The sequence below is a fragment of the Pongo abelii genome, chromosome 8 (genome assembly GCF_028885655.2).
Source record: "Pongo abelii isolate AG06213 chromosome 8, NHGRI_mPonAbe1-v2.0_pri, whole genome shotgun sequence".
Lineage (NCBI taxonomy): Eukaryota > Metazoa > Chordata > Mammalia > Primates > Hominidae > Pongo > Pongo abelii.
The window spans coordinates 21,673,696-21,692,443 of NC_071993.2; the positions used below are offsets into that span (position 1 = coordinate 21,673,696).

Consider the following 18,748-nt stretch of genomic DNA (forward strand, 5'->3'; position numbering starts at 1 on the left):
AGCAATTCTCCTGCCTCAGCCTCCCCAAAGTATTAGGATTACAAGTGTGAGCCATGACACCTGGTCTATTTTCTGGTTTTTGATGATAGCCGTGCTAATGATGTAAAGTGGTATCTTGTCATTTTGATTTGCATTTTCCCAGCAATTAGTGATACAAGCATCTTTTCATCTGCTTCTTGGCCATTTGTGTGTATTCTTTGGAGAATTTTCTGTTCAGGTCCTTTGCTCTTTTTGTGTGACTTTTTGTTGTTGAAATGTCAGTATTCTTTATCTACTTCTAGATGCTAGACCCAGTATCTAATTTTAGATTCCAGACCATTCTTAGATACATGATTTGTGAATATTTTATCCCATTCTGTGTGTTGTCTTTTCACTTTGTTGATAGTCATGTCCTTTTATGCACAGAGATTTTAATTGTGATGAAGTCCAATTTATCTTGTTTTAGTTTTTGTTTTCTGTGCTTTTGGTATCATATCCAAGAAATGATTGTCAAATTTAGTGCAGTGAAGATTTTCCTCTATGTTTTCTTCTAAATGTTTCTAGAGTTGTTGCTCTTTTATTTATTTATATATTTATTTATTTGAGACGGAGCCTTGCTCTGTTGCCCAGGCTGGAGTGCAGTGGTGCGATCTCGGCTCACTGCAACTTCTGCCTCCTGGGTTCAAGCGAATCTTCTGCCTCACCCTTCCGAGTAGCTGGGACTACAGGCGCGTGCCACCACACCTGGCTAATTTTTGTATTTTTAGTAGAGACAGGGTTTTACCATGTTAGCCAGGATGGTCTTGATCTCCTGACCTCGTGATCTGCCTGCCTCAGCCTCCCGAAGTGCTGGGATTACAGGCGTGAGCCACTGCGCCCAGCCCAGTTGTAGCTCTTATGTTTAGGTGTTTGATCCATTTTGAGCCAATTTTTGTGTGCAGTGTAAGATAAGTGTCCACCTACATTCTTTTGCATGTAGATAATCCAGTTTTCCCAGCATTATTTGTTTAAAAGACTCTCTTTCCCACTGAATGATACTGGCACTTTTGTTGAAAATCACTTCACCATATAAGCGAGAGTTTATTTCTGAACTCTCTATTCTCTTTCAGTGCTCTGTTTTTATGCCAGTACAACAGTTTTTTTTTTTTTTGAGGTGGAGTTTCGCTGTTGCTGCCTGGGCTGGAGTGTAGTGGCCCAGTCTTGGCTTACTGCAACCTCTGCCTCCTGGGTTCAAGCGATTCTCCTGCCTCAGCCTCCCGAGTAGCTGGGATTACAGGCATGTGCCACCACGCTCAGCTAATTTTTGTATTTGTAGTAGAGACGGGGTTTCTCCATGTTGGTCAGATTGGTCTCAAACTCCCAATCTCGGTTGATCCGCCCGCCTCGGCCTTCCAAAGTGCTGGGATTACAGGCGTGAGCCACTGTGCCCTGTAACACTGTTTTGATTACTGTAGCTTTGTAGTAAGTTTTGAAATCAGGAAGTGTGATGTCTTCACTTTTATTTTATTCCTTTTCAAGATTGTTTTGGCTATTTGTGGTCCCTTGAGATTCTACATGAGTTTTAGAATGTATTTTTTTTTTTTATTTCTGCCAAAAACATTCTTGGGATTTTGATAGAGATTTTATTGAATGTGTAGATTGCTTTTTTTTTTATTGATTTATTTTTGTTTTTTTATTTATTTATTTTTTATTTTTTTTTTGAGACAGCTTCTCACTCTTCTTGCCCAGGCTGGAGTACAGCGGCACCATCTCAACTCACTGCAACCTCTGCCTCCTGGGTTCAAGCAGTTCTCATGTCTCAGCCTCTCAGGCAGCTGAGATTACAGGTGTGCGCCATCACACCTGGCTAATTTTTGTATTTTTAGTAGAAACAGGGTTTCACCATGTTGGCGAGGCTGGTTTCAAACTCCTGACCTCAAGTGACCCACCTGCCTCAGCCTCCCAAAGTGCTGGGATTACAGGTGTGAGCCACCACACCTGGCGTGGAGATTGCTTTGGAGTAGTAAAATCTTAGCAACATTAAGGTATTACAATCCAAGAACGTGAAATGTCTTTCCATTTATTTATATTGTCTTCAGTTTATTTCAGTAAAGTTTTGTGATTTTTCTGTGTACGAGTCTTGCGTTTTCTTCATTGCTGACTTATATATACTTTGTTTTTTTTTTTTGTTTTTGAGATAGAGTTTCACTCTTGTTGCCCAGGCTGGAGCGCAATGGCGCGATCTTGGCTCACCACAGCCTACGCCTCCTGGGTTCAAGCAGTTCTCCTGCCTCAGCCTCGTGAGTAGCTGGAATTGCAGGCATGTGCCACCACGCCTGGCTAATTTTGTATTTTTAGTAGAGACAGGGTTTCTCCATGTTGGTCAGGCTGGTCTTGAACTCCCAACCTCAGGTTCCTGGTGCTTCCTATTGCACCATCTTCCCAGAATCCTCTCCCTTCCTGTTGTGCTTTTATAGCCACAGCTGCTTTCCTTCTGCCGCCAGACTTAGTCATAACCACTAATGTATTCTTCATTTCGGTAATTTTGTTATCTCGAGGATGTTATATAAATGGGATGATAGAACTTGTAATTTTCTGGAGGCCCGGTGCGTGGCTCAGGCCTGTAATCCCAGAACTTTGGGAGGCTGAGGCGGGTGGGTCACTTGAGGTCAGGAGTTTGAAACCAGCCTCACCAATGTGGTGAAACCCTGTCTCTACTAAAAATACAAAAATTAGCCAGGTGTGATGGCACGCACTTGTAATCTTAGCTGCTTGGGAGGCTGAGACATGAGAACTGCTTGAACCCAGGAGGCAGAGGTTGCAGTGAGCTGAGATTTTGCCACTACACTCCACCCTGGGCGACAGAGTGAGACTCTGTCTAAAAACAAAACAAAACAACATGTAACTTTCTGAGATTGAGTTTTTTACACTAGGTTTAATTCCTTGGAGATTCCTCTAGGTTGTTGCTTAGTATTTGTTACAGTTAAACTGCGTTTTGTTTAATTATTTATTTGCTGAAAGATAATCTCAGTTATTTCCACTTGTAGGTTATTAAGAATAAAACTGTTATAAACATTACATGGGTTTTCATGTGACCATAAGTCTTCATTTAGTAATTTTGATAGGCGGGTAGTGATATCTCATTGTGTGTATTATTATTATTATTATTATTTTTTTTTGAGACAGAGTCTCACTCTGTCGCCCAGGCTGGAGTGTGGTGGCGCGATCTAGGCTCACTGCAGGCTCCACCTCCCGGGTTCACGCCATTCTCCTGCCTCAGCCTCCTGAGTAGCTGCGACTACAGGCTCCTGCCTCCATGCCTGGCTAATTTTTTGTATTTTAGTAGAGACGGGGTTTCACCGTCTTAGCCAGGATGGTCTCGATCTCCTGACCTCGTGATCCACCCGCCTTGGCCTCCCAAAGTGCCGGGATTACAGGCGTGAGCCACCGTGCCCGGCCTATTATTATTTTTTTTTTTGAGACAGGGTCTTGCTCTTACCTAGGCTTTGAAGGGCAGTGTCATGATCATGGCTTATTGCCGCCTTAACCCTCCGAGTAGCTGGGAGTATGGGTGTATGCCACTACACCCAGCCAATGTTTTTAAAAATGTATTTTTGAAGAGATGGGGTCTTGCTATGTTGCTCAGGCTGGTTTTGAACTTCTGAGCTAAAGCCATGCTCCCGACTGGTCTCTTAAAGTGCTGGGATTACAGGCCACTACACACGTGTCATTGTGTTTTTAATATGTATTTACTTAGTGGCTAATGATGTTGACCATCTATTCAGGTGCTTATTTGGTACCTTTTTTTGTTTCTTTTAATATGGAACACTTTAAGAATTTGCATGTCATTACTGTGCAGTGAGCATGCTAATCTTCTCTATTGATTCAATTTTGGTATATGTGCTGTTGAGAAAAGCGCTAGTACCTTTATATATCCTCTGTTCATCACTTTTGGCTATTTTCTTTTTCTTTTTTTGAGACAGAGTCTCCCCATCTCTACTAAAAAAATTCAAAAATTAGCCGGGCATGGTGGCACATTCCTGTAATCCCAACTACTTGGGAGGCTGAGGCAGGAGAATTGCTTGAACCCAGGAAGCGGAGTTTGCAGTTAGCTGAGATCGCACCACTGTACTCCGGCCTGAGTGACAGAGTGAGTCTCTGTCTAAAAAAAAAAAAAGGCTGGGTGTGTTGGCTCACGCCTGTGATCCCAGCACTTTGGGAGGCCAAGATGGGTGGATCACCTGAGGTCAGGAGTTCGAGACCAGCCTGACCAACATGTTAAAACCCCGTCTCTACTAAAAATACAAAAATTAGCTGGCTGTGGTGGTGCGTGCCTGTAATCCCAGCTACTCCGGAGGGTGAGGTAGGAGAATTGCTTGAACCCAGGAGGTGGAGGTTGCAGTGAGCCGCGATCGCACCATTGCAGTCTAGCCTGGGCAACAAGAGCGAAACTCCATCTCAAAAAAAAAAAAAAAAAAAGGTATTCCACGCTTGGTGGTTGGAATGTTCTGTTGTTCTGTAAATGTTCATGGATCCAGTTAGTTCATAGGGTTGAATTAAATATTCTTGCTATGAATATATGTATAGTTTTAACAGTTATTACAGAGAAATATTGAAGTCTCTATAGTGGATTTATGCATTTCTCCACTCTGTTCCATCAGCTTTTCTTTTACATATTTTGTAGTCTTGTTTTTTGGTGCATACACATTTAGGAATGTTATGTCCTCTTGGTGGATTGACCCTTCTCTCCATAAATAATTTCCTTCTTAGTCTCTAGTACTTTTTCTTTGCTCAGAAGTATAATGTTTCTGGTATTAATATAGTCACTCCAGCTTTTCTTTAAATGTTTGCATCATATACCTTTTTAATTTTTTTTGCTTTCAATGTACTTATTTGAAGTAAATTTCTTGTACACAAAATAGTGTTAGGTTATGTTTTCTTTCTTTTTTGTTTTTGTTTGAGATGGAATCTTGCACTGTAGCCTGGGCTGGAGTGCAATGGTGTCATCTTGGTTCACCGCGTCCTCTGCCTTCCGGGTTGAAGCGATTCTTCTGCCCCAACCTCTTGAGTAGCTGGGATTACAGGCGCCCGCCACCATGCCTGGTTAATTTTTTATATTTTTAGTAGAGACAGGGTTTCACTGTGTTGACCAATCTGGTCTCGAACTCTTGACCTTGTGATCTGCCTTCCTCGGCCTCCCAAAGTGCTGAGATTACAGGTGTGAGCCACCGCGCCTGGCCTTTTTTTTTTTTTTTGAGACATGGTCTTGCTCTGTCACCCAGGCTGCATTGCAGTGGCACAATCATGGTTTACTGCAGCCTGGACCTCCTGGGCTCAAACAATCCCCCCATCTCAGCCTCCCAAGTAACTGGGACCACACGTGTGCACTGTCACACCTGGCTAATTTTTTTATTATTTGTAGAGACCAGGTCTTGTTATGTTGCCCAGCCTGGTCTCGAACTCCTGGGCTCAAGAGACCTTCCTGTCATGGCCTCCCAAACTGCTGGCATTACAGGCATGAGCCACCATGCTTGGCTTTAGATTATGTTTTTAAAATCCAGTCTGTCAATCTTTGGCCTTTTTTTTTTTTGAGATGGAGTATTGCTCTGTCACCCTGGGTAGAGTGCAGTGGTATGATCTCAGCTCACTGCAGCCTCCGCCTAGTGGGTTCAAACGATTCTCCTGACTCAGCCTCCAGAGTAGCTATTACAGGTGCACACCACCATGCCTGGCTAAATTTTTTTTTGTATTTTTAGTAGAGACGAGTTTTCACTGTGTTGGTCAGGCTGGTCTCGAACATCAAACCTCAGGTGAACTGCTCTCCTCGGCCTCCCAAAGTGCTGGGATTACGGTCGTGAGCCACTGCACCTAGCCAGTTTTTGTCTTTTATTTGCTGTATTTAGGTATTTGGGTCATTTACATAGTTACAGATGTTGTCAGACTGCCCTCCCCCCCCGGCTTTTTTTTTTTTGAGACAAAGTCTTACTCTTGCCTAGGCTGGAGTGCAGTGGCTCAATCTTGGCCCACTGCAACCTCTGCATCCTGGGTTCAAGTAGTTCTTGTGCCTCAGTCTCCCGAGTAGATGGGATTACAGGCATCTATGTAAGCCCAGCTAATGTTTATATTTTTAGTAGAGATGGGGTTTCACCATGTTGGCCAGGCTGGTCTTGAACTCCCGGCCTTAGGTGATTCACCTCCTTGGCCTCCCAAAGTCCTAGAATTACAGGCCTGAGCCACCATGCCTCGTTTTAGTTTTTGTTTTTTGACTGTTTTTCTTGCTTTCTTTTGGGTTACTTGAACATTTTTGGAATTCCATTTTTCTTATTTTTTTTTCCTACCCCAATTCACTGTGCCAAACCATTTTTCTTTATTGTGTTTTATATCTGTTTTTTTTAGTTCGTTGATATGGTTTGGATATTTGTTCCACTGAAATTTTTTTTCTTCCTTTTTGATACGAAGTTTTGCTCTTGTTGCCCAGGCTGAAGTGCGATGGCATGATCTTGGCTCACCTCAACCTCTGCCTTCTGGGTTCAAGCGATTCTCCTGCTTCAGCCTCCCAAGTAGCTGGGATTACAGGCATGTGCCACCACACCTGGCTAATTTTGTATTTTTAGTAGAGACAGAGTTTGTCCATGTTGGTCAGGCTGTTCTCGAACTCCTGACTTGAGGTGATCCACCCACCTCGGCCTCCCAAAGTGATGGGATTATAGGCATGAGCCACCGTGCCCGGCCTTGGTATCTTTTTGGTATCACAAATAACTTTTGATTGAAACCTGGGCATTTTTGTATTGTCATGAGACTATGCATCTTACTTAAACAACTGTTTTAACTAGTGTTCTCTTACACTTATCTAACAAGGGTAGAGTGTTGGTGCCACTTCGTTAAGCCAGGTAGGGGATAAAGTTCAGGTTATCTACCTTGTCTGTGTTGACATTTTAGGCAAACTCCCTTTTAGTTCTTTGCAGAATTGGGAGTTGTGGCTCCCCACCTGATCTCTGTGGTGGATGTGGCCTTGTTTGTTACCGTGTGTAGGTGAAAGTTCTGACTCTTTACTAGGTCTTCTCTGCTACCATTCCAGTAGGGACAGGGAGGGATGCCTCATTACTGGCAGTTGGTGGTGGAAGTCCAGTCTTCCCTACTTTTCTCTACTGACACAGCGGGGAGTGGATGCTCATTAACTAGCCAATTGGAATGAAAGTTCCAATCCCCTGCTTAATTTGCTCTGACACTACCTGGTGGGAATCTTGGATTGTTTTCATTACAGTCTCATGAGGGTGGATATCTAGGTTCCCCATGTGATCATTGCTGGTATGGGTGGGGCTAGGTTTTCTATGGTGTTATGCTGGATTATAGCAGTTACTCTTCAAGTTTTCTTTCTGGTTAACATACCACTTTACTGGTAATCTGGTCTGGAGAGAGAAGGCTTTTGTTGGGGCTTTTTTTTTTTTTTTGAGACATAGTCTCTCTCTATCACCCAGGCTGGAGTGCAGTGGTGCGATCTCTGCTCACTGCAACCTCCGCCACTGGAGTTCAAGCAATTCTTGTGCCTCAGCCTCCGGAGTAGCTGGGATCATAGGTGCCTTCCAACACGCCCGGGTAATTTTTATTTTTAGTAGAGACGGGGTTTTGTCATGTTGGCCAGGCTGGTCTCCAACTCCTGACCTCTGGTGATCCACCCGCCTTGGGCTCCCAAGGTGCTGGGATTATAGGCATGAGCCACCGCACCTGACCTTGTTGGGGATTCTTTTATTTGGTCAGTGCCCATCGGTGTTCCTGATGTACTCACTTCTTCCATTCCAGGAGTAGGATACATTAGGCAAAAAGAAGAATACCCAGGGAATTTACTGCTATATTGTGCCTTATGTCCTGTGATCCTGAGCTAATTTGCCTTCTCTCCACGTTTCAGAGAAAATTCATTTTATTTATAATGTTCACATTGTAAATTTGTACTTAGTGGGAGGAATAGGGAAAAGTATGTCCATTCCATCCTCCCAGAAGTGTAAGTGTAACCTTTGATTTCATTGAGTGTGCCCTGTTTTTCTGTTTTCTATTTCATTGACTTCTGCTCTGATCTTTCTTTCTTTTGCTCCTCTAGTTTCTTAAGGAACAAGGTGAAATCACTGATTTGTTTCTTTTCTAATATAGTCATGTAATTGTATAAATTTCTATTTCAATTACTGCTTTAACTGTCTTAAAAATACTTGATATTTTTGTCTTTTTTTTTACCCCTTGGTTATTTTATTTTATTTCATTTCATTTCATTTTATATTTTGAGACAGATTCTCACTGTCTCCAGGCTGGAGTGCAGCAGCGCAATCTTGGCTCACTGCAACCTCCGCCTACCGGGTTTAAGCAATTCTCTGCCTCACCCTCCTGAGTAGCTGCGGTTACAGGAGCCTGTTACCATGCCCGGCTAATTTTGTATTTTTAGTAGAGACGGGGTTTCACCGTCTTGGTCAGGCTGGTCTTGAACTCTGTGATACACCTGCCTCGACCTCCCAAAGTGCTGGAATTACAGGCATGAGCCACTGCTCCTGGCCTCCACTGGTTATTTTAGAAGTATGTTTTGATTCCAAATATTGGGATTGTCTTTGATTTTTTTTTTCTGTCACTGATTTCTAAGTTAATATCACAGTGGTAAGAAAAAATTCATGGTAACAACTGAAACCTTTTAAATTTACCGAGAGTTGTTTTTTTGGCCTGAATATGGTATATCTTGGTGAATGTTCCAAATGCACTTGAATAGAATGCGTATTCTGGTAGTTTGTGTGGAGTGTTCTATAGTTAGTTAGGTCAGTTTGATTAATAGTGTTATTCAAGCTTCTGTATCCTTACTGATTTTCTGTCTGTGGTCCTACTATTATTATCATTCCTTTTTTTTGAACATGATGTTGCTTTGTCACCTAGGCTGGAGTGCAGTGGCATGCACAATCATCGCTCATTGAGCCTCCACTTCCTGGGCTCAAGTGATCCTCCCACCTCAGCCTCCCCAGTAGCTGGGTTTACAGGCATATGCTACCACACCCAGCCAATTTTTTTTTTTTTTTGAGATGGAATCTCGCTCTCGCCCAGGCTAGAGTGCAGTGGCGTGATCTTGGCTCACTGCAAACTCCACCTCCTGGGTTCAAGCGATTCTCCTGCCTCAGCCTCCTGAGTAGCTAGGATTACTGTTGTGCGCCACCACACCTGGCTAATTTTTGTATTTTTAGCAGAGACAGGGTTTCACCATGTTGGCCAGGCTGGACTCGAATTCCTGACTTCAGGTGATCTGCCCGCCTCAGGCTCCCAAAGTGCTGGGATTACAGATGTGAGCCACCATGCCCGGCCCACCCAGTTAATTTTTAAAAATCTTTTTGTAGAGGCCAGGTCTCCCTGTGTTGCTCTGTCACCTGGGCTGGAGTGTAGTGGCACAATCATGACTCACTATGGCCTCGACCTCCTCCTGCCTTAGCCTTCCCGAGTAGCTAGAAGGACCACAGATGTGTGCCACTACTCGTGGCTAATTTTTGTGTGTTTTTTGTTTTTATTTTTTGAGATGGAGTGTCGCTCTTGTTGCCCAGGCTAGAGTGCTGCCCAGGCTAGAGTGCAATGGCATGATCTCGGCTCATCGCAATCTCCGCCTCCTGGGTTCAAGCAATTCTCCTGCCTCTGTCTCCTGAGTAGCTGGGATTACAGGCATGTGTCACCATGCCCGGCTAATTTTGTATTTTCAGTAGAGATGGGGTTTGTCCATGTTGATCAGGCTGGTCTCGAACTCCTGACCTCAGGTGACCTGCCCGCCTCGGCCTCCCAAAGTGCTGGGATTACAGGCGTGAGCCACCGCGCCAGGCCAATTTTTGTGTGTGTGTGTGTTTTTTTTAGAGACAGGGTTCTGCAATTTTGCCCACACTGGTCTTGAACTCCTGGCCTGAAGTGATTTTCCCACCTCAGCCTCCCAAAGTGCTGGGATTACAGGCATGAGCCACTGTGCTCAGCCACTTTTCTTCATGTTTCTAGTGACTGATAGTTCATTAAAAGAGTGCCCTGTTATACGTGCTTATAATTTCCATCAAATATGTGAAAGTTGTTGGCCGTGATTTCTAAAGATTTTTTTTTCTATATTATCTCCTGTTTTGTGGCTCCAGTTACAAGTGTGTTTGGCCTCTTGAAATTGTTTCAGTTATCACATATTACATTTTTTAATGGTTTTTATTTTCTGTGTTTCATTTAGGTTAGTAATTTTGGTTTCATGGGTTGTAAATCTCAAAGTGTATTTTTCATCTTAGACTTTGTACTTTTCAATTTAGAAGTTCAAATTTTAAAAATGTTTCACATTTTTACTTAATATGTTTGTCTCTTCTGGCCTTCTGATCATATGAAATATCATCATAATTGTTTTAAAGGACTTGTCTACTAATTCTGTTTTCTGTTTCATTTCAAAATTGGTTTATTTTTTGTTTCATTATGGGGTGTAACTTCCTGCTTCTATGTAAGTCTTATAAATTTTGATTGACTTTTTAGCCAGTGTGAATTATACCTTGTTTTCTAGTTTCTCTAGTTTTGTTTGCCTTTTACAAATATTTGTGGACTTTGTTCTGTGGCATTATTAAGCTGCTTGAAAACAGTTTCTTTCTGTTGGGTCTTTCATGTTTTCTTTGACTGGACCAGGGCTGTGTTTAGGGTTAATTTTTTCCTCCTTCTGAAGCCTTTTCTTTCTTAGTACTCCAATGTCATATCTCCAATGTGATATAAATTATATCACATCATTTCCTTTTGGACTTTTGGGTATGGGTACTATTCACATCCTTATGTCAGTTCTGGATGCTGTTACCTCTAATTCTTTTGGTGATTTCTCACCTTGCCATTGGATAGCTCCTTTACATTGCAAGTGCTGATTTGTCATTCAACCAAAAGTTCTAGGGTGAGCCTTTGTAGATCTCTTCATTTCTCTCTCTCTCTCCAGCTCTCTACTCAGTGCTGGTCTCCCTTGTGAGCTCTAGGCACCTTGGCCTCCTTGGACTTCCAGCTCCATTTCCTCAACTTGGGGAGACCACAGGCTCTGCCTGGGTTCCTCCTCCCTGTTCCACGACCTGGAAACTCTATCAAGGCAGTAAGCTGGGCACACATGCAGCCCATTTGTTTTTTGTCTTCCAGGGATCACTGTGTTTTGTTACTTGTCCAGTATCTTCAGTGCTGTTGTTTCATTCATTTTATTAGGTTTTTATTATTTCACGCAAGGAGGCTAAATCTGGTCCCCTTTATTCACTCCGTCTTGACCAGAAGTGGTATCATTGTGGTTTTAATTTACTTTTTCATGATAACTGGTGATATTCTGCACGTTTTAGCTTGTGTGTTGACCATTCGTGTGTTCTCTTTTGTGATGAGTTTGTTCATTTAGCCTTTACTATTCTTTGTTTTCTTTTTTCATCTGTTTGAGTTGCAGGTGTTTATATGTCCTAAATACTGATCCTTTGTCTGATAAATGTTTTGTAAATACTTTCCCCAAGTCTATGTGGTTTACCTATTTATCTTAACTGTACTTTTTGATGAGCGGAAATATTTATATCTGATAAGTTTAATTTATCAGTGTTTTCTTTTGTAGTTATTGCTTACTGTGAGCTAAGACCCTTTTGCCTAACCTCGAAGTCATGAAGGTAATTTCCTTTATTTCCTCTAAAAGGTTTTGCTTTTGCTAATTTATATTTAGGTCTGTGATGCATCTGAAATTATTTTTGTAGGTTTGAGTATTTTGCATATGGCTATCCAGTTGTTTTTCACCATTTGTTGAAAAGAGTCTCCTTTTCTCACTGGGTTGCTTTGGGAACATCACATGGCTGCATAAGTGGGATCTCTTTCAGAAATCTTTATTCTGCTCCAAAAATCTGTTTGTCTAGCCCTGTTAGAGTATTCTGATTATTTTTGTAACTTTATATTGTCTTGAAGTCAGAATTGCAAGTCCTAAAACCTTTTTCTTCTTTTTCGAAGTTCTGCATATTCTCCGTCCTTCACATTTCCATATAAATTTTAATAATCTCTTTTCTGTCTTCTCCAAAAAAGGCTGATGGGATCATGATTATAATTGTCTTGAATCTGTTGATCAGTTTGAGGAGAACTGACACCTTAACAACAATTGAGTCTTAATCATTAGTATAGTATATCTCTCCATTTGTTTAGGTCTTTTTTGCTTTGTCTGAGCAGTCGTTTGTTGCTTTTAGCCTTTGGTCTTGCATGTCTTCTGTTTTTAAAATTACTTATTTTTTTTCCTTTTTTTTGAGACAGAGTCTCACTCTTGCCTTGCTGGAGTGCAGTGGCGCAATCTTGGCTGACTCCATCTCCTGGGTTCAGACAATTCTCCTGCCTCAGCCTTCCAAGCAGCTGGGATTACAGGCATGTACCACTAAGCCCAGCTAATTTTTATGTTTTTAGTAGAGATAGGGTTTCACCATGTTGGCCAGGCTGGTCAACTCCTGACCTCAAATGATCTGCCTGCTTCGGCCTCCCAAAGTGCTGGGATTACAGGCATGAGCCACCACGCCTAGCCTAAAATTATTTTTAAGTATTTTGTCTTTTTTTGATGCTACTTTAAAATATTAAATACATTTTTTAGCAATTATAAAGTATTATAAAAATTTCTAATTTTTTGTTGGAAATAGAATTTTTGTATATTGACCTGTTTCTTACAACCTTACTTAAGTCATATTAATTCTACTAGTTTTTTAGGTAGATTACTTAGATTTTTCTAATAGATGATTGTCATAAAACACTGTTTTATCTCTTTTTTCCCCAGTTGTAATTCCTTTTATTCTCTTCCCTTACAAAATGGACTTAATCTTGTTTTCATTCTTAGAGGAGAGCATTCAGTGTTACACCATCAATTATAAGTCAGATGTAGGGGTTTTATTGATGAAGTTTATCAGATTGCTTTCAAATATAGGTTTTATTACTATTTAGATATGGCAAGGCCAACAGAACCCAGCATGACGGCCATTGAAAAGACAGTTTGTTATAGTCACAGACCCCAAGAGGAATAGTCATGCCATGCCATGGAGAATACACAGTTGAGTAGCTTCCTGAGGGTTTGTGTCATGAATGGATATTGAGTTTTCTCAAAAGCTTTTTCTGTATCTATTGAGATAATGCTATGTTTTTAAAGATATTAATGTAAATTTCATTGTTTTATTTTCAAATGTTACGCTAAATGCCATTTGGTGTCATGGTGTATTATTCTTTTTTTTTTTTTTTGGAGATGGGTACATTGGCAGTCTCTGCTCAGTATAACCTCCACCTCCTGGGTTCAAGTGATTCTTCTGCCTCAGCCTCCCGAGTAGCTGAGATTACAGGCACGTGCCACCATGCCCGGCTAATTTTTTTTGTGGAGACAGGGTTTCACCATGTTGGCCAAGTAGGTCTCCTGACCTCAAGTGATCCTCCCGCGTTGGCCTCCGAAAGTGCTGGGATTACTTTCGTAATCCATGTGAGCCACCACAGCTGGCCTATTCTTCTTATATATTGTTGGACTTAAATTGCTAATAGTAAATATTTTTGCAACTTTGTATGTGAGGGATTTTGTTGTAACCTTGTTGCTTTTTGTCAAGTGCTGGTATTTTTGGTATATTCATTGGTATTCTTCATGCTAAACTTAGAAAATGATTTGGGAAGCGTTGTCTTCTCTGTTTTCTGGAAATGTTTGTGTGAGATTGATTCTATTATTTCTTTAGTGTTTGAAGGAACTTATCAGTGAAAAAATCTGAATCTAGTGTTTTCTTTTTGGGCAGGATTTTGATAATGAATTCAACTTAAAATGCTTCTCAGATTTTCTGTTTTATCAGTTTTGATAAGTTTTGTTTTCAAATAATTTTTTTTTTTCATCTAAGCTGTTGAATTGGTTAGCATAAAGTCATTAATAATAATCTTTGGCCCTCTTAATATCTTTGGGATTGTAGAGGTAATTCCCATTTTATTCTTGATATTGGCGATTTGTATTCTTCCTATTTAAAAAAAAATTAATTTAGCTTGCAGATTGTCAACTTTTTAGGTTTTTCAAAGTGTTACCAGAAAGGGGGTCCCAATCCAGACCCCCTTGGATTGAGGGGTTCTTGGATCTTGTGCAAGAAAAAATTTGAGGCGGATTCATACAGTAAAGTGAAAGCAAGTTTATTAAGAAAGTAAAGGAATAAAAGAATGGCTACTCCATAGGGAGAGCAGTGCCATGGGCCGCTGGTTTCCCATTTTTATGAGTATTTCTTGATTGTATGCTAAACAAGGGGCGGATTATTCATGAGTTTTCTGGGAAAGGGGTGGGCAATTCCCAGAACTAGTGGTTCCTCCCCTTTTTAGACTATATAGGGTAACTTCCTGGCATTGCTATGGCATTTGTAAACTGTCATGGCCCTTGTGGGAGTGTCTCTTAGCATGTTAATGTATTATAATTAGTGTATAATGAGCAGTGAGGACGACCAGAGGTCAGTTTTGTCACCATCTTGGCTTTGGTGGGTTTTGGCCCCCTTCTTTATTACAACCTGTTTTATCAGCAAGGTTTTTATGTCTTGTATCTTGTGCCAGCCTCTTAGCTCATTCTGTGACTTAGAATGCATAACTTACTGCAGTCCAGCAGGACTCAGGCTTATTTTCCCCAGCCCCTGTTCAAGATAGAGGCACTCTGGTTCAGAAGTCTCTGACAAAAGGACCAACTTTGACTTCAAATTTTCTGTTACTTTTCTGTTTCATTTCTTCTGCTCTTATTTTTACTATTTCTTTCTTTTTTCTACTTACTTTGGGTTTACTTTACCCTTTTATATGTAGGTTCTTATTTTATTTTATTTTATTTTATTTTGAGACAGAGTTTTGTGCTGCCACCCAGGCTAGAGTGCAGTGGTGCGATCTTGGCTTACTGCAACCTCTGCATCCCGGGTTCAAGCGATTCTCCTGCCTCAGCTCAGCCTCCTGAGTAGCTTGGATTACGGCCACCCGCTGCCATGCCCAGCTAATTTTTGTATCTTTAATAGAGACGGGGTTTCATCATGTAGGCCATGCTGGTCTTGGACTTGCGACCTCAGGTGATCCACCTGTCTTGGCCTCCCAAAGTGTTGGGATTACAGGCGTGAGCCACCATACCCGGCTGCTAGGTCATTAATTTTATATCTTTTTTTCTGATGTGGTTAGGGAACATAATCTGTATGATTTCCATTATTTTCGTTTTATTGTGTCTTGCTTTATGGCTCAGTATGTGGTCTTTCATGGGATATGCACCAAGTTTACCTGAAAAGAATGTTTATAGTGGTTTTAACATTGCTTAGATTATTTTTATTATTATTATTATTATTTTTATTTGATCTGGTTTTGTCAGTCACAAAGAGGAGTGTTAAAATATCTTACCATGTTTGGGGCACTGAGTATTCTGACTATGCCTTATGCTAATTTTTGCTTCATGTATTTTGAAGCCTTGTTTTTAGGTGCATACATTTATAATTGTTATGATTTCTTCATTGTCTGACTTACTGTGAAATTCCCCTCCCTCTCTTTACTTTGTAGCCACTCACCATCTTTTTTTTTCTTGTTGTTTGTTTGTTTGTTTGTTTTTGAGATGAGGTTTTACTCTGTCACCCAGGCTGGAGTGCAGTGGTGTGATCTTGGCTCACTGCAGCCTTTGCCTCCCAGATTCAAGCAGTTCACCTGTTTCAGCCACCCTAATAGCTGGGACTATAGGTGTGTGCCACCATGCCTGGCTAATTTTTGTATTTTTGGTAGAGATGGGGCTTTGCCATGTTGGCCAGGCTGGTCTCGAACTCCTGGCCTCAAGTGATCAAGTGCCCGCCCAAAGTGCTGGGATTACAGACCTGAACCACCGCGCACCCAGCCTATCCATTTACTTTTTTTTTTTTTGAGACGGAGTCTCACTCTGTCGCCCAGGCTGGAGTGCAGTGGCACGATCTCGGCTCACTGCAAGCTCCGCCTCCGGGTTCACGCCATTCTCCTGCCTCAGCTTCCCGAGTAGCTGGGACTACAGGCACATGCCACCATGCCCAGCTAATTTTTGTATTTTTAGTAGAGATAGGGTTTCACCATGTTGACAGGCTGGTCTCGATCTCCTACCTTGTGATCCACCCACCTCGGCTTCCCAAAGTGCTGGGATTATAGGTGTGAGCCACCATGCCCAGCCATTCCATTTACTTTTGACCTGTTTGTGTGTTTACTTAAAGTGTGTTTCTTACAGACACCTTGTGTTTACTTTTCTATCTGTGCTAGTACACAATTTTTTTTTTTTTTTTTTTTTTTGAGATGGAATTTTGCTGTTGTTGCCCAGACTGGAGTGCAATGGCACAATCTGGGCTCACCGCAACCTCCGCTTCCCGGGTTCAAGCGATTCTCCTGCCTCATCCTCACAAGTAGGTAGGATTATAGGCATGTGCCACCACACCTGGCTAATTTTTGTATTTTTAGTAGAAATGGGGTTTCTCCATGTTGATCAGGCTGGTTTTGAACTCCCGACCTCAGGTGAATCGCCCGCCTCGGCCTCCTGAAGTGCGGGGTTACAGGCGTGAGCCACTGCGCCTGGCCAATTGTTTTGTTTTGAAACAGTGTCTACATCACTACAATCAATTTTAGAACACTTGTATCCTCTCAAGAAGCAGCCCTTTGGCCCATTAACAGTCGGTCTCCATTACCCTACTTCCCCAGCTCCTGGCAATCACTAATCTTCATTACTGTTTCTATCCCTATTTGTGACATTTCATATAAATGGAATCATATGATATATGGTGTATTGTGAGTGGCTTCTTTCTCCTAGCATAATGTACACGCATTTGTTTTGTAGCATTAGAACTTCATTCCCTTGTGTTGTCAAATAATATTCTATTGCATGGCTATACTACATTTTCTTTACTCATTCACTAATTGATAGACATTTAGGTTGTATATACTTTTGCAATATTATGAATAATATTATTATGAACCTTTGTCTGCAAATCCAGACATTTGTTTTCAATTCTCTTGGGCATAGGATTTTTGTTTCATGCTGTAATTCTGTTTAACCTTTTGAAAAACTGACAAAGAGGCTGTAACATTTTAAATTACCAGCAACAATAGATGAAGGTTTTTTTTTTTTTTGAGACGGAGTCTCCCTCTGTTGCCCAGGCTGGAGTGCAATGGCGCAATCTCGGCCCAATGCAGTCTTCACCTCGCGGGTTCAAGTGATTCTTCTGCCTCAGCCTCCCGAGTAGCTGGGATTACAGGCACCCGCCATCATGCCGGGCTAATTTTTGTATTTTTGTAGAGATGGGGTTTCACCATATTGGCCAAGCTAGTCTTGAACTCCTGACCTCAGGTGATCCGCCCATGTTAGCCTCCCAGAGTGCTGGGATTACAGGTGTGAGCCACTGCACCCAGCCTATATGAAGGTTTTAATTTCTTCATCTCTTTGCCAACATTTTTTATTGTTTGGCTTTTGATTTTAGCTATCCTACAGGGCATGAGGTAGTATTTGATTGTGGTGTTGATTTTTAGTTATTTTTTTCATTATATTATTTTTTAGACGGAGTCTCACTCTGTTGTTCAGGCTGGAGTACAGTGGTGTGATATCTTGGCTCACGGCAACCTCTGCCTCCCGGGTTCAAGCGATTCTCCTGCCTCAGCCTCCTGAGTACCTGGGATTACAGGTGCCCGCCATCACACTTGGCTAATTTTTGTAATTTTAGAAGAGATGGAGTTTCACCATGACAGCCAGGCTAGTCTCAAACTCCTGACTTCAGGTGATCCACCCGCCTAGACCTCCCAAATTGTTGAGATTACAGGCGTGAGCCACTGCACCTGGCCTGGTGTTGATTTTTAATCCTTAATGATTAATGACGTTGAGCATCTTTTCATGTGCTTATTGGTCATTTATATATTTTCTTTGGAGAAGTGTCTATTTAGATCCTTTGTTCAATTTTTAACTGGGCTGTATAGCTTTTTATTTTTGAATGGAAGAGCTCTGTATCCTGGATACAAACTACTTGTCAGACATGCGACCTGTAAATATTTCTTCCATCCTTTTACTTTCCTGATGGTTTTGTTTGTAGCAAAAAAGTCTGTAGGTTTGGTAAATTCTAGTTATTTTTTCTTTTATTGCCTCTGTTTTTAGTGTTATGTCTAAAAACTGTTGTTCAACCAAGTCCTAAAGCTTACCTCCTATGTTTTTTTCTAAAGTTGTATAGTTTTAGCTCTTACATTTAGATCTGCGATTGACTTTTGAATTAATTTTTAAATATAGTATCAGGAAGGGTTTCAACTTAATTCTTTTGCACATTCCTCTAGCAATTTAAGTATATTTCTTTACTCTTTTCAGTCTGTTTTTATAGTATTACCACTTATGGGTAATATTGTACAAGTTGTAAAGTATACAAAGCTTGTAAGTTGTTCTTTTATATCACCTCTGTTTGTTGTCAGTTATGCTTTTGTCATGTGTGTTGGAACTACATATATTATAAGCCCCAGAAAACAACAATATAATTTTGGCTTTCAATAATCATGTAATGTTAAGAACTTAAGGGCTAAAAGTCTTCTAAGTTTACCCAGATATTTACCATTTGTGGTAGTCTTCTGAAGATTTGCATTTTCTAGCATCATTTGTCTTAATTCTGAAGAATTTCTTTAGCCTTTCTTGCAGGGCGTATCTTTTGGTGATAAATTGTGTTTGCTTTCTTTTATCTGAAAGTACCTATTTCATCTTTATTTTTGAAGGGCATTGTGGTTGGATTTAGATTTCTGTGTTGACAGTGCTTTATCTCTTAGCAATTTAAGTATTTTAGTTTACTTTCTTTTGGCTTCCATATTT

The 18,748-nt window shown here is 41.1% G+C and overlaps 1 protein-coding gene and 1 non-coding gene across 21 annotated transcripts in view; one reads left to right on the top strand and one right to left on the bottom strand.

Moving 5' to 3' along the window:
• Positions 1–18,748, top strand: part of MLLT10 (MLLT10 histone lysine methyltransferase DOT1L cofactor) — a 226,161-nt gene that overhangs the window by 36,657 nt on the left and 170,756 nt on the right. The window contains exon 1 of one of the 20 annotated variants that reach the window (XM_054522039.2): positions 11,540–11,591. The exons of the other annotated variants lie outside the window; for them this stretch is intronic. Within the exon in view, the coding sequence (XP_054378014.1) occupies positions 11,586–11,591 (6 nt within the window). The 5' untranslated portion in view covers positions 11,540–11,585. Of the gene's footprint in view, positions 1–11,539; positions 11,592–18,748 lie in introns of those variants that run through there. 20 annotated transcript variants of the gene reach the window in all.
• On the bottom strand, positions 3,773–3,877 carry LOC112131846 (U6 spliceosomal RNA). The gene has a single exon (XR_002913737.1). It is a non-coding gene; the product is annotated as a U6 spliceosomal RNA (small nuclear RNA).